This window comes from Glandiceps talaboti, chromosome 2 (assembly GCF_964340395.1).
Source record: "Glandiceps talaboti chromosome 2, keGlaTala1.1, whole genome shotgun sequence".
In the NCBI taxonomy this organism is placed as follows: domain Eukaryota; kingdom Metazoa; phylum Hemichordata; class Enteropneusta; family Spengelidae; genus Glandiceps; species Glandiceps talaboti.
In genome coordinates, this window is record NC_135550.1 from 10,044,977 (window position 1) to 10,058,690 (window position 13,714).

Genomic DNA, 13,714 nt, shown 5'->3' on the forward strand with positions numbered 1-13,714 from the left:
GGCTAAACTCATTGTCTGGAGAGTTGACCCGAAAACATGACTCCCAAAGTTCACAACATCAACAAACAATGTGGTGAGAGGTATTTGTATATCCTTATCTATTTACCACGATTTAACGCGAATTTTTACGAGGCTGTTTTTTGAGAACTTGAACAGACCGCTAATTTTTATCTCGACACTGTGTGAGAAGAGCCTTTGGCTCAACAGTCTACCGAGTTTAAATAAAGTCTAATAATAATAATAATAATAATAATGGATATGTATGACATTAATATCGATTTATAAAATGCTTAAAAATTAGCTAATTATTGTTCACAGTATAAGTTTAATTCACCTGTTCAGTTATCAAATACATACACATTAGGCCTATAATAGACTTACATACACATTCATATACATCTCAAACTACCTTTAGAATCTCAAACTACACTTGGTCTATAAAGACATTATCATCCATGACAGTATATATGGGTCAACATCAGGTTTTACCTCTTCATTTTCAAAGCAGAATTTGAAATCAAGGCATTATGCATCAGCTTTGCCATGTTTTCAAGTTTTAAGGGGCTGTCGCCTTAGGATTGCAATTGACGCAAACAAAACTCGACCCTCGACGGCCTTTCTGTCCTATCGATCCACTCTTCCCTGTGGTTCTTTGAATATTGCCACACGACTTTAATAAAGAACAACTGTGGTCTCTTTGGTCCTCTTATTTATCTTTGACTGATAATACATTCTAGACTCGTTCACCGTTGTCTTGTTATGATCAATAGTCTAGCTTCGTGTATAATTTTGCTCATCTGCATTGCTTTTGATGTTTCCAGTCTAATACAAGAACCGCTTTGTACTTTGTGATTAACCGCCTTTATGTCTTTATACCTTCCGCAAGCCAGGTTGAACGCGTTCGAACGAACAATATGGGGTTTATACCCTAGTCGTCTCAGGTCTACGTCACTATGTCCAAGGTGCTCGAAATTATTTTTCTCTTATGATTATGTCACCCCGCAATATTTTTCTTCATTCAGCCTGAAAGTACTCGTGACCTAGGCTAATGATTTTGTCAATACTCGTCAATCGACTCGTGGTGGCACGGCCCTTTAGGTCACTCGTACTTTCCTTGGCTGAACGAAGAAACATATAGGAGCCTCAGGATATTCTCTAAATATCCAATACGTATACAACTGAAATACGTCTATGAGTTCTTCAACTATCTAGAACACGTAATAACAAGGGAAACTTTAAGATCACTAATTGAGCTGAGGCTTGTTTTTCATATTGTCGTAACATAATGTCAATAAGTGTTGTATGGAAACATGTCTAGGTGTTGTGACAACAAAGACATGCGGGTCATATCTTAGAATTCCATTCCATAGTACCTAGCGTAAACGAATATGCTTATGAAGTTTTCAATACTATACCTATGGATTTTGCCACGGCAAGATCAATGTATACAGTTCCAAAAATAGTTTTCCACGAGCCTTAGTCCTAATAATAATCTAGAATTCCTTGACAGTTATTACTGTCTGTGTCCGTAATATAAACTTGCCATGTTAACTTAACCATTCATTTGACATGAACTGCTTCAGTGTCAAGACCTATGATTTACTTGCTACCGTCAAGATTGCCAATGTTTTGAAACGATTCATTTACCACCATTGGGATATGGTAGTGATTTAATTACAGATATAATTCAAATGATCTAATTTCGTATTCATTGAAACGTAGAAAAACACGATACGTCTTATTGGATTGATGTAAGACTTTATGTTCTCAAATAATCGAATTCGTTTTTTATTATGACCGGCTCCGCAATTCCATTTGCAACCACGGGACTTTCGTATTTGATGACGGAAACAGGTTAATTCATATAGATGTAGGTTTTTAGTCTAACAGATTAAAGTTGGTTCATCGTCATCGTCATCATCGTCACCGCCACTGTTGTTGTTGTTGTTGTTGTTGTTGTTGTTGTTGTTGTTGTTGTTGAGGTCCTAAAATCTGGGTCATTTTGCCAATCTAAAATAATTTTGAAGTTGTTACTGTCTTAAACATTTGTAGGCCCCTTTGCATATAAAGCAAGTCTTCAAAGAAGAAAGTCTCAGCCACAAATGTACATGAAGGTATTCATGAATTACAAACTCACAATCTAGACACATACGTCAAAGTTCTCTGTTACATAGCCTTTGTATAGAGCGAACCCTAGATTAATCTTGGTATAAGACTTTGAAAGCTGGAAATGTTATCTTTCACCCTTATAGGTAAAAGAATATTACGCAAATACTATAATACTATTCATTGAAACAATGATATTATATATATATATATATATATATATATATATATACATACACTCAACATATACAATCTGTCTATACTGGAGCAAACAGTAATAGTTATATATATATATATATATATATATATATATATATATATATATATATATATATATATTATATGTTGTATGTATTCCCAAATAGATACAAGTCAGTGGATTTATATGCAAAATATAGCTGATATACTGTCACAAGTGATATGAGGACAAACAAAAAATTATGTAGATATATCCAACACACTCGGGTTTGTAAAAAGGAACGAAATAACTTGATTGACGGTTAAATGTAACGATGTCAGCAGAAAGGTTATGTCAGATAATAATGAAGAAGACACTTGAGCTGATTTTGACTCAGCACACACAGTGGATCTGTAAACGTGACCATTATTCCGTTCAATCTGAGAAGGTCGTACAAGCAATTGCGCAAGGAATTTACATCTCTTCGCCACGCTATGACTCTGTTGTACCAGGTCTTGAATGAAATTGGCTTGTGCATGTTAAAGCAATAGAGGTGTGTAGGGTTTGGGTTTAAAAAAGATTCACCTAAGCTTCTCTAAATGTCCATATAAGCTAGTGTATATGAATTCTATAACATACTCTGCTGTGTAGAATCCTACATCACTGTGCTATCTTAGTGATGTTGGCAATGCTTCAAATTTCGAAATATTTCAAAACAGTAATACATACACGTACAGTGTGCAGACAATTTGCAAATGCTATGACGTCACTGAAAGTTTCATCACTTGAGCTATAAATAATTGTTTAATTGTTCGGTCTAGACGATTACATCACGTCAGACATCATATAATGATTACTAGTACGTCAAACAAACACCGATAAAGTAATGGTTAAGCAACTCGACCGAAATCTCCCCAGATCGCATTTAAGCAAATTAAGTTCTTGGTTTCTTTATTAGACACTATTTAAAATTGAGATAACTGTGACCACGATCCAATCTCCGAATTATGTCTTCCAGGATTACGTCCGCCCTCATCAATGCATAAATGACACAAATCTGGCAAATGTTCAACACTTGGTGTTTGACTATGATATCATCTTTTCTAAGTTGGAAAGTGCAGAGTCGTGTAAACATTGTATAAGGCTTCGATCACTTGATAACCTATATCACAATCAAAACCATGTCGCAAAAAAAAAAAAAAATTTGCGCGTGAAGCTGGCAAAGGTAACAGACACTCATGTTTGGGGAAATTTCCCATGGGACTATCATGGTACTTATCAAGAATGAATAGTTTTACATCCGTTAAATCTCTGTTCTAGGCTCTATACTCCACGATATAACAACATTCACATAGACAGATCAAGATATATAACTAATGTATGAATGCATATCTGGAAACAAACATGCAAATCTGGAAACAAACAAACAACTCTCGACGATACTTCTTCCAAAAGTTATGACAAGTCTATGCTATTTATGTTATTCTTCACGACTTTAAGAGAAATCCTAAGACCGTACCACAAATATATGGAGTATACTCGCTGAGGGTTTCCTGGGTCTTGAAAATGACCACTTTATCAACCAATACTATTAAAAAGATGAACGGAATACTATCTTGACAAATTCTTTTTAGCATTTAGAATTTCATGACAGCAAATACAATATAATAAATGATATTAAAATACGATAATACAACCATGCTTATGATATGTATATATGTATATATGTATGTATGTATGTATGTATGTATGTATGTATGTATGTATGTATGTATGTATGTATGTATGTATGTAATGCTAACTATGATGGAAAATCCATGACAGAAAACCCAGTGCTAAAATCAGTACCATTATCGATGCAGCTATTTCTGAATATTAATAATCCATAAACTATCACTTTAAGAGCTAAAGGATGCATCTGTCTATAGATATGTGTTTCTTTGCAAGATGCCGACGGCAAGATATCATTTTGTATCTCATTGAAATCTGTTCATGATCAAACCAAAGACAAGATAAATCGTCAATGACATCCAGGTCACTGTATTTTAAAATCTTTCCTTTTATCTCAGATCTTTACTTCAGCCATTTGTCATCTATCATCAGGACATGAAGTGTAATGTAATGATTGCTCATCTCAGTGTCCTACTTTTGCTATGTTATGCATAGAGTAGCTATCGTATAGCAGCTTTAGTAATCTGAAAAGGAAATTGCCTATAAATAGCCTGGACTATACTGTATGTTATAATTTAGATACATGTGATGGCGAATGGATTTGAAATTACACAATGCTATCATTTCAAACTACACTTATGTTATGCACAGATTCTTGTTAATAATATATATTCGTATATATTTAAATGATCGATATAAAAGGCATGTGGTTACTTGAACCACCTTTATATGTATGCCGATGAATATACTTTGGCAACATAAAACCTTTGCTTGCTTGTGGGACTATGTGTGCCGCCCAAACACAGTCTGTTTCCCAAAAAGCTGTATTGGGTTTAACCACAAATCAGAGGGAAACTGATGTACAATGTTGCACAAGTAAGACCAGTCAAAATACCAGCGAGATTCTAAAATTCATGGGAACCGTTAACGTAATCAAATGAACTTCGGTTCGAAGTTTTCTAAAGAGTGTGGTAAAATGAACAAAATAACAACGAATCTAATAACCCTTATTTTAGGAATACATATTTTTTAAAATAATAATTGCAAAATATGATTTAGAAGACAATATCTTGATACAAAGCTTCCACATACCTATGGAAGGATCGAGAAAGAAAATCAGCTTGGCAATACTTGTAAAATCATTTTTCCCTATACAATGTTAGGCTATGAGTAACTATATCAAACTAGCTTATATTAAGATGTGTAATGTTTAAGAGCTTGATGAGGACTATGCTTATATAATTTTCTTTTTCCTACATAAATATGTTCCGGGGATTATGATATAATAATCACTTTTTTGTCTTTGGGTGTATAAAAGTGTATAAGCTCTTTGTAATATGTTACATTCCATAATCACATAACAAAAGAAAGAGAAAATATAACAACGTATGTTACATATGGTATAAGGGAAGTCCATTTCTTTAAGAAAGAGATTAGTAGCTTCTGATTTTTCTTTGCTATGAATGGTTCTTTGACTTGGTTGTATAACTCTCTAAATTGAGTTATAACTTCTCTCATTTTACAGTGATAGCTATATATATTTTCTTACCAACAGGCAGATGAAGTTTACTAAAATAGTTTCTTCTGGATCTGAGAGGACTATGCATATAGAGCACTTAAAACAACAAAATATTTCAGCGCAATAAATACAACACTAAAAAGAGATACAACTGTAACACTATAGCTGTGATGTAAAATTACATTCCAGTCACTGGCAATAATGTAGTTTAGCACTGTAACATTGTTTACAGATTGGTTACATTTACAGCAACAATGTCCTGGGCAACTGAACGTGTCATTTTACATTTGATAAAAAGGCAATCCGCGAGTGTGGCACACAGTAGAATCACTATACTTGAGTATTACGGGTTGTATTAACCATTTTGAACGGACTTATTACCTATAGCATATATTCTAAAACTTATTACCTTACTTCAAAAAGACCCCTTGCGTATCTTTCTTTGACCTGATTGCCGGATTAGGGGACTAGTTGTAATTTCCACGGGGTAATTAAGAATACATAATGTAAGAAACTACCGCTTGAACCTATTAGCAAATAAAATACGGATTGTCATTAATGCAAGACAAATTACACTGATCTACTCGTAACAAGTACAAAATCAAGAAGGGACTTGTTTTTTCCTATAACAACCTTGGCAAGAAGATTTAAAATAGCACGCAGAGAAATGCATTATCAATTCTGTTTATACTTAGATGGTGAGTTGCATTTTGTCTATAAGAAAGGTTTAATCTGGAACACTTTGTTCCCTGACAATTAATCAAAACAATTCCATGTTGTGTTGTACGCCTTGAACTGAGTAGATCTCCCCCCCCCCTAATCTCGCTAAAAGACATTTCTTGTATTTGTGTATTCCATACGTACTGAAGAATTGTTATTTGAATTTAAGCAATTAAAACGTATTGGCCATCACAAGGTACACTAGGCACAGACACTTACTGTAAATTAAGTTTGCACGTGCTGCTATTGTTAGTTCATTTACAAGATCATCTACAATTAATGTAAAAGTTACTATGGCCTCTTTGACGCCATACAACATCCGTTTACTTGACGTGAAAAACTGCTTCAGCAATTTCACATTCCTTGCGGATTAGAAGCCTGTAATAAATACAAGGAAATATGACAGCTCATAATGAAGATTTCACGGACAAAATGTTGATGATTTACGATTCGATTCGCGATAGAAATAAAACGGTCAACTAGCTGACCTTACTTATCAATAAGAGGGTCACCCACATGACCTTATTTATTGATAAGGAGACATACAAATAGAGAGTCAATTTTCCGTAGAAGCCTAGATTTGAGACGAGTGTGGGTGAATAGTCAATGAAACAATCCCCCTGCATTCTTCATGATATCCAGGCATGGCGACAGCCTTCCCCAGTAAAATAGCCTTGTTGATAGTCGTCTTTTAGGGAAGATGTGGCGTCAAGCTTCGACTTAACAGTCACACGGAGTCTTTGATGATTGCCCCAGTGTTCGATTTTTTATTGAAATTACAGGATTGAAGCGATGACATCGATCTATTTTGCCCTAGTCATGTACCATTGCTAATATTGGGGTTATTCCCTCATGCCTTCATTGCATTTAATTGTAACATCCCGTTTTCGTGAGATAGTCGTGTCGTAAATATTCAACACCACAAAGTGGTCGGGATATCTTTTTATGGATATGATACGACTTGCCTTTTAAAATTGTCAATCAGTATTTCTGACTTAAAAATTAAACTATGGTCCACCATTAAATTATTAAATTATGGTCCAGAATTATTTTGCTTATTCCATGCGAATGAATGTACTTTCATCATCTATTTCAGGGAAGAACTCAGAAATATTTTTTCCAACCGTAAATGTTCTGAATAACGCAATGGATCATTATTCTGGTAACCATAGTCACAACATACTTATTCCAAACAAGACAAGCTGGAAAACCATACGCTTAATATGTTAGTTGACAGCTACTGTAAGTTCACATGTCTGAAACAATATAGTTACCTAAATGATTGATAATTGCTTCTCCAACATTAAATCATTTTTAATGAAAAAAATAATTTACAAGGAAAAGTGTTTTTATTTTCAACCAAGTGACATGTGTTGCAATATTTAAGCTTCCAATTCATCAATGTTGCAGATGATTAATCTAATTCAGTTTTGAAGATGTCAAAAGATTAATAAATTAACATCCATAATTTGATAACGTCTAACAGTAGTGCTGCATAGGCACGATTAAAACATGCCAAATATAATTGTAAAGTATCAAATTTAACACCTTGATAATAATAATAATAATAATAATAATCAATATTATCAACGTAACCAAACTATTGGAATGAAATGAAACCGATATCAGACACTTAACTCTGAGGGTAGGTCGAGGTCAGAAGCTTTCATTCTCTAAAGACTGCAATTGCAAATGTTATTAATAAACAATGAATATGATTGGAAAATTCCGTCTGTAAAATATTTGCATCTGATTAGTGGCATTTGCTAACATTGTCTCCAGGTTATCTCTGAAGTATTATTTTTCAAACGACGTACACATATACTCTATGACCGTGTTGTGCAGTATGTAGTTCTTAACAAATCGATTCACGGATTGTAATGACTCTGTTTCACATCCTGAACATTACGGTGGAAGACATGTAGGTTCATCAAGCATAGAGTTGTGGTTTCGCCATGCAAATACGTATATAGGTTACAACTTGTGAGTAATGTTCGTGAGACTTTGAATTAATCAATTAATCTAGGTGTGCGAATAACATAATTTTGTCACGCCACCCCCCCCCCACACACACACCTCTGCTGCGATGTAACTCATCATTGTAACCCTCAACTGTTTATCTAAGACATTCACAGCATATTTTAACACTGCAAAATAGTAAATCCTTAGAATAGGTTAACTATAAGTTCGTATGTTAGAAAGGTCTACCTTATTCACAATGTAATAATAATACATGTAACGAGTTCACGTGAAACTCTCACATTCTTTGGGGTGAGTTTAGCTGTAAAATTGCAACATGTGTTCTGTTTGTGCATATCTTCATGGTGACATGGAAAATGTATAATTTACATTTACTATTTTTCGGAAACGAAAAGACACCTGTTCTTACATGGCCAGGATATTGGAATATCTTAAAATGAATGAGCAAAGCAGCAATGAATTTATAGCCTTCCGGACAGGTAGTCACTGCTGTTGGTAAGTTTCTCCTTTATTCCTTGGCGTATACATTGTAACCCCAATACTTCACGTAGTTCTATTGAATTCAATATACATTTACTGTGTATTTTCTTAATTCACATAATAGATTACATCTTAATAAAGGGGTAAACTAATAAAATGTACATTGAGAAACAAAAGGGCAATATTTGTGAAAATATTAGATAATATAATTGTTCACAAATACTACATGACTAGCAAAGATATAGGGTAAGTACAGCAATTTAGAGAAAGGCTTTAATAGTAGTAGTTATCATACTATGCTATGGCTTTAAGAAATCTTAAAGGGGAAGGCTACTTTGAGACAAAAGGTAAATAAGATACAATTAATTGGTTTCATTGACTTTAGCATACCATTATGGAATTGGCACCGACCTGAACGTAGGCGGAAGTGACGTACGAGACTACAATGGCAACTTGAATTGTCGACTGTTTCTATTGCTCATTGACACCTTACAATTACGATAACAATTTAAGTAGTCTACATTTATACATTAAACAGAAGTTGCCTTGCAACATAGGATTGATGCCAGCTCTGTAGTGATAAGTAAAAGTAATTAAAACCCAACGTATATTATCTCATTTAGCTATCCAAGCTTTTATTATACAACGTAAATTCACAAGGTATCCTTCTAGTCTCCTGTAAGCCCAGCTCATATCGGGTTTTGCATTCAGTTAATCTTCAAGTATTATTATGCACTCAAATTGCCCATGTCCTCAGAAAGTCATGTAAATTCATGGAGAGCACAATACAGAGTTACTGTAAACACTTGAACTACGATTTCATAATATACATTGGGTCAGTTGAATGCTGCATTTGACGTTGAAAGAAATCACGATTTACCTTGTTAATTTTAACCACTCGTCGTCTATGTTATAATTTCCCTCTTGTCAACTTTCTGCATGTAGGGACAGTCAGTTGAGCACTTTGTTGAGATAATTGCTATTTTTCTCTTTTCCCTTCAATAACTTTAATAAGTCCAAGCTACCTGAACATATGCCCGACAGATAATTTATACTCATGGGGAAACTGCCTTAAAACATACATGAACTTAAAAAGGTAGTATTGTCGATGTTGATTATGGTTTCATCAAGTGTTAAAGTGGTTGGTGTGGAACTTTACGTCCATTACATGCTTAATGTAGAAAGCAGATTTTTATAATAACAGTAGATAATATATATGATGTTGACACAAACGCAGATTTGGGCACACAACACCTGATCTATTTTGGGGTTTTATTTTCTTAGAAAATTGAAATTTGATAAATTTTACATCGTATTAGTATTCACGTTTTGGTTATCTCTATCAAAACTTACACCTTTACAACTGAAGTACTGCAATTGTTATCCAAGGCTTTTGAAAAACTATGTTGTATTTTTATTAGCAAAATTTCAAAAACGTGTAAGAAAATTAAAAAAATCCTAAAATAATACATCAGATGTTACAGATAGATATTAGCACTATTGCAAATACATACATCCACCAAACATCCATCCAAACATCCATCCATCCATCCACCCTTCCACACACACACACACACACACACACACACACACACACACACATACATACATACATACATACATACATACATACATACATACATACAAGTTCCAATACCATTATGATTATTTCAGAATTGCGTTCCCCAAATTCACACCTACAATATGGCAACAAATACTGTCACGTTGGTTCCTAACGTACATCAAACATGAGTACGCTTCATGGTTGTTACCAACAAAATCCCAGCCTGTCACAAAATACCTACATTTATCCTATTATTCAAATATATATTTTTACGTTAAATAGAAATTCCACTATTAATGAAAAAACTCTATCGATGGCACTATTTCATGTAAAACAAAAACAAAACCACATGTGGTGCATCATAAGTTTTAATGATGATATAATATCCATACAAATGCTTTTGATCAATTTTATATGCCGCGCAGCTAGGGTAATCATAATAGGTCAAGAGGTCGCCAGTATTGACCAACTATGAACACGTATTCATAGCACGATCGCAATAGTAATCTGAATTGCAACGATCAACCAGAAGTTGTGCTAATGCCTTGCATTTTAAAACAACTTACGTGGGCCGGCCGAGTGGTTTCCGTATAGCGACGTTTTGAATGACAAATTTAAAACATGAACGCTACTGAGGAATACTTTTATTCATATATGTCTGGTGAGAATTGCCCTGTCATGTGTACTTAAACACGTCTACTAATATATGCAAAGGAAAGAGGGATTGTTTGATGCTGAGTGCTCACTGACTGCATGTTCATGCTATTTGCATACGGTGTTGATGGTGTAGATGAATACAACAATCGTCACAGATGCTGGTTGTCATATCTATCCTACTTGGTCTTTGACACAAAAAAGTGTGAATTTACCATAGCAATTTACTTCTTCCTGTATCTGTACATAGGAGTATGTTCGAACAGGGCTAACAAACTGTAAGAAGTACATTTAAGCTGTTATTCTAAAAATGGAGAAAAATAAATACACCGTGAAAACACAGTCATACATGCGTCTGGGGCTGTTAAATGCTTGTTGTGAGCAAATGACAAGGCAGTTGAATACATGTAAAGGAATAAAGGAGGCAACACACTCTCAGCGTGGAATTAATAATGTTGTGCTTTATTGTAAAGAACAAACTTTTCATAGCACTAAATATTTTTTAGATGTTAAGACCTTTGCGGTGTAAACATTGAAACATTTCTTATTCCCTTTCTTTTATTCTCCAAAGTCATCCTGAAAATTCACGCTTTTGATACTTCCAGTGAAGATTTGGTATCTCTCCTTGGCTATGGTCGTTCTTCCCTGGTAGTTTTTTTAGATCGATTGTTTGGCGTTTTACATTAGGTGGAAAACAATAAGTTAGCAAATAACACTCGATCAGTTAACTGTTCAAATAAAGAACTTGCTGACATCAGCATATATATACGTTTGAATCCCTACACAATCTAGTTTATACTAATAGAACAAATTTACGTATCGGAGATTATCTCGGTTTTAGTGTGATTGATGTTTCAATGTTTTATGTGTAAGCTAATACACCTGTAAGATCTCTGTGAGTGTCAAGATATGTCGGGAGATTCACGATGCATTGCATTATTAACTCGTGATTCTATATAAGGATACACTCGTCATCGTTGATGTCACACTTGTACAACAATTATAAGAAAATTCATAAATAAAATCCATAACAAGGAGTATGATATGATGGAGAGAAGAATGGAGTCAAATGAACAAATTCATTTTTAGCTAACAGCCAGGCAAATCGTCGCCTTGGCTACAACTAATTTATAACAAACTGAACTGGTTTTTTAAAATTAATATCATAAACTTACCCGCATTTACCACATGATCCATGGTTGGAAACCGTTTCTTAACACTTTGCGAGACAGCACGGAACAACAATAAAATTGAAAGATTTATGTAACGCACCATTGTCCGGCGCATTAATTTCCCTTCCTCGTCCTCTCCATCAATATGTGCTGCAACATTGTAAACTAGTCTATCCGGCCATGGTATGGCTAAAAATTGATCCCACCAACGATGGATAATAACAGATACGTAGAAACCCAACACAAAACTGACGGGTATCCGACCACTGAAGTCGTTTGCGTAGATACATACCGCCTCGAAGGCAGACCGCTGATTTGGTGTCAGCGCCAGTCTGTAAACAAGACTTATAATGGTATAGGCACCGAGGAACACAAGGAATTCCCTCCGTAGAAGTTTATAAACACTGCCCTTCCAGCGAAATAATACCTTGAAATAGTTGCTGACTTCTTGTACCTTGGGCTGTAAGACAAGAAAAGGTTTTCTCATTGTAAGGTCGTTACAACTCCTCAAGTCAGTCATACGTACACACAGTGACTGACTGATGAAGAGGTCCCTGTCTTTACTCTCAACTGATCACATGAATCATGGATGTTTGGAAAGCAAGTTGAACAGCTGCTTTATACGGCGCTAGTATGATGGCATGTTTGATCATCTCTTTATTTGTCTACTATACACTCGTTTAATCTCAATAATTCTCAAACATGAAACTATTATCTGGTACTTGCTTAGTACATTATCATTAGAAATTCCAGTAGACATCCACCTATTTCTCTTTTTTGTTGTTGTAAATTTCCATTTTATCTTTCAATCACTCTATGGTTATTTACTATTTGTCCTCTCGGATGTAGTTATTACATCGTGATATTATTTTTCACCTTAGACAAACCTAAACCGTGTTTCCTATTTCACGACAAACTTTTCTGTTCCACATCAAGATCATTATTTTTGAAATCACTATTTGCTTGGTTTTTACAATATTTTTGTGTGTTGTAGGTTGCAAGCTTGCATAATTTCTTTGAATTGAATTAGTGTTCACAATCTCAAAAATTGCAAGATGTCATATGAATCAATGGACACTCTTTCAATCAGATTGTCACTAGTGTAACATTTAAATATACCTAACCTGAGGCTCAATTTGTGATTCCAGTGTAGCATAAGTAACGTAATCAATATTCTGTCACATACAGTGTGTAATGTTACACAGCAGAGGTTTTATTGCATTAGAAGGACTACAAGCAGTGAAGACGGTAAATAGCTCTATTTGAAAAGGTGTGGCACATAACAGAAGAAGGCACATTTCATGAATCATTTCCTTTTTGTTCCCAATGGAAAGTGTGTAACGTTGCGCAGGATGAGTTTATAAGATTTTTTACGCAAATGAAAATGTAAAACCGTGATTAAAATATTCTAGTATAATGTTAATGTCGATGTGTGTCTTAGATGACATTTACACCACCTTCTGGCATTGTTTGTATAGTTAATGGTGTACTAGGTTTTCCTAGCCATTTTACTATTAGATTACGTCATCGAATCGTTCGTGTTACGCAGGCGTCTCAGATTTGAGTTCTGCCAATAACAAGTGGTACATGTAGACTATCGGACCGAAATGACCCTACCAACACCTCCCCCCCCACCCCACACCCCAAAAGAAATATAGACTTAGCTTTTG

At 34.7% G+C, this 13,714-nt stretch overlaps 1 protein-coding gene across 1 annotated transcript in view; it reads right to left on the bottom strand.

Annotated features, from left to right (window-relative positions):
* LOC144443881 (bestrophin-3-like) overlaps window positions 1–12,531 on the bottom strand; it is a 28,635-nt gene extending 16,104 nt beyond the window's left edge. Inside the window, exon 1 of the mRNA XM_078133474.1 lies at window positions 12,048–12,531. Within this exon, the coding sequence (XP_077989600.1) occupies window positions 12,048–12,531 (484 nt within the window). The remainder of the gene's footprint in view (window positions 1–12,047) is intronic.
* Window positions 12,532–13,714: the final 1,183 nt, after the last annotated feature.